General features: G+C 38.6%; 1 protein-coding gene across 1 annotated transcript; it reads left to right on the top strand.

The window, feature by feature from the left end:
* Positions 1-24: 24 nt before the first annotated feature.
* FOMMEDRAFT_164145 (uncharacterized protein) lies at positions 25-262 on the top strand (the record flags this gene model as incomplete). Its single annotated transcript, XM_007272397.1, has 2 exons — positions 25-90; positions 155-262. 2 exons carry the CDS (start codon positions 25-27, stop codon positions 260-262), a joined length of 174 nt encoding a protein of 57 aa, XP_007272459.1.
* Between the last annotated feature and the right edge of the window lie 1,809 nt (positions 263-2,071).

The following is a 2,071-nucleotide window of genomic DNA, read 5'->3' as shown; positions in this document are numbered from 1 at the left end:
GGGAAAGTATAAACTCGACATAGTATGTCACATCAGTCACAGCACAGCCACTTCCCCATTAGGAAGGACCCTGATGGCAAAAATCGAGCGGTGGACATTGACATTTTTTTTAGCACTTGTAAATACAAAAAAAATATAGATTATGGTTTTACAGCTTAGCCAGAATACTAGCTGGAAGGTGTTACAGTTCTCCACTCTTGTACCTTCAGTTCCAAGGGTTCCACACCCTTCCATACCAGAACTCAGGACTTCCATCCCTTAGGGGTGCTGTCTATAAACTATATGTGTGCAGACTCTTACTACTACCCTTTCTTACTTCATCATTCTATTCCTTTGACCACCCCTTCATTCTTTGTATCATTCTATAGTCTCTTACTCTTTATCTATCCCTTCATTCTTTGTACCTTTATCTTTGACATTCCTTTCTTTCATTCTTTGTGGCTCATCATTCTTAGTGGCTCATGCTCCCTGAGTACTCTTGTGTAGTTTAGTATATATAGGTGTACAAGATCAGACTAGTCCTGTAGTCTTGATCTTATCTACTCTAGGTAGTCCTGTACTCTTAGGCTCACTCTATATACTCTACTCTTGTCTCACTCTCTCTCTCTGCCTGTTCTACAAGTTCTGACTATGTTCTAGTGCTCACATTCTGTATTTCTGTTGTGTAGGATAGTTGTAGCTTGGGTCCCCTTGCTAAGCCTTTGGGTCCCCTCTACACTGTCACTAACATTAGATCAAGACTCCCTATTACCACCCTACAACTCTCCTACATTTTAGGCATTAGTACTTACTATTGTGTCAATCTCTTTCCTTTGTCCTAACCCTTTTACATTTTTAAATTTTAAACTTTCTAAACCCTTTTAAACTTTTGCCACCCTTCTTCTATTCATTACCCCTTTTAGTTTAGTGCTAATCCCTTTGTAGTGTAGACATGAACCTTACTATACTAACTACTACCCCTACTGTCCTGCTAGATCAGTAGTTATGAGCAGAACTAGCTTAATATGTACAGACCTCTATCTAAGAGGCCTTTACCAACCACATGCCCTCAGTCCCTTCAGAACCTGTTCTGACTGTTCTAGAAGTTGTAACCTGTTTCAGAAAGAAAGTACATGTAGCCTACCCTTCAGACTTTAATAAGTAGCACTTTAAGAACTTCCAGCACCAAGTCAAACTATACATGGCTACTATTTTGACTGATCTATCCTTAGATCTTAATTGTATCCTATTTGTCCTCTCCTTCATGAAGGAAGACAATACAGCCACCTGGGCCTAGAACTGGATTGAAGGTCATTGGATCAGAAGTCTGATCCAACTTCAGAACAACAAGTCATACTTAGAATTTATGAGGCAGCTCTGTGCTTCCTTCATTAATCTGAATAAGAAGTGTAATACACAGAACAAGCTTGTATTTCTGTGACAGGGCAAACATTCTACTAATACCTTCTTTCAGGAGTTTGATATCCTAGCCTAGAAGGTAGGATTCATACTTAGGTTTAATGATGTCCTCATTAGAATGCTTGAAAAAGCTCTTCACCTAGAACTGGTTAATAAGATTCTTAGAATGACACTAGAACTAGTCACCTACACTAAGTGGAAGACACACACTATCTCCTTCAACCAAGCCACAGCTTAGATGTATTAAGTCTGTACAGAACACTTGTACATATGTTTGGCTCTAACAGTTCTGAGCCCTTAGATTGATCTGCCTGTAATTTGTAATCAATCTGTTCTAATAGACATTAGAGAAGCCTAAAAGTAAGGAGCATACTTTGCCTGTAGAAAGTCAGAGTACTAAATTAAGGACTGTCTACAGAAGTAACAGTACATTTGTCAGGTTATTAGAGTGATAATGAGTGATGAGCAGGATTTATAGTAAGAAGCCTTCTCTGCAAATCTGGAAGTCACCTCAGAACTCTCAGACTCTGACTATATACCCTAGGATTTTGTAGAGACTCAACAGTGAATGTAGTACTGAAGGGCTATGACTCAGATTTTTTAATAGCTACTTTTGATTCAATGGACACTGTAGGATTAGAAGTAAATAAAGTAAGAAAAGTAGAAAAAGTAG

The sequence above is a fragment of the Fomitiporia mediterranea genome, assembly GCF_000271605.1.
Source record: "Fomitiporia mediterranea MF3/22 unplaced genomic scaffold FOMMEscaffold_1329, whole genome shotgun sequence".
NCBI classification, from domain to species: domain Eukaryota; kingdom Fungi; phylum Basidiomycota; class Agaricomycetes; order Hymenochaetales; family Hymenochaetaceae; genus Fomitiporia; species Fomitiporia mediterranea.
The sequence above is the reverse complement of the archived record's forward strand: the minus strand, read 5'-3'. Positions and strand labels throughout refer to the sequence as shown.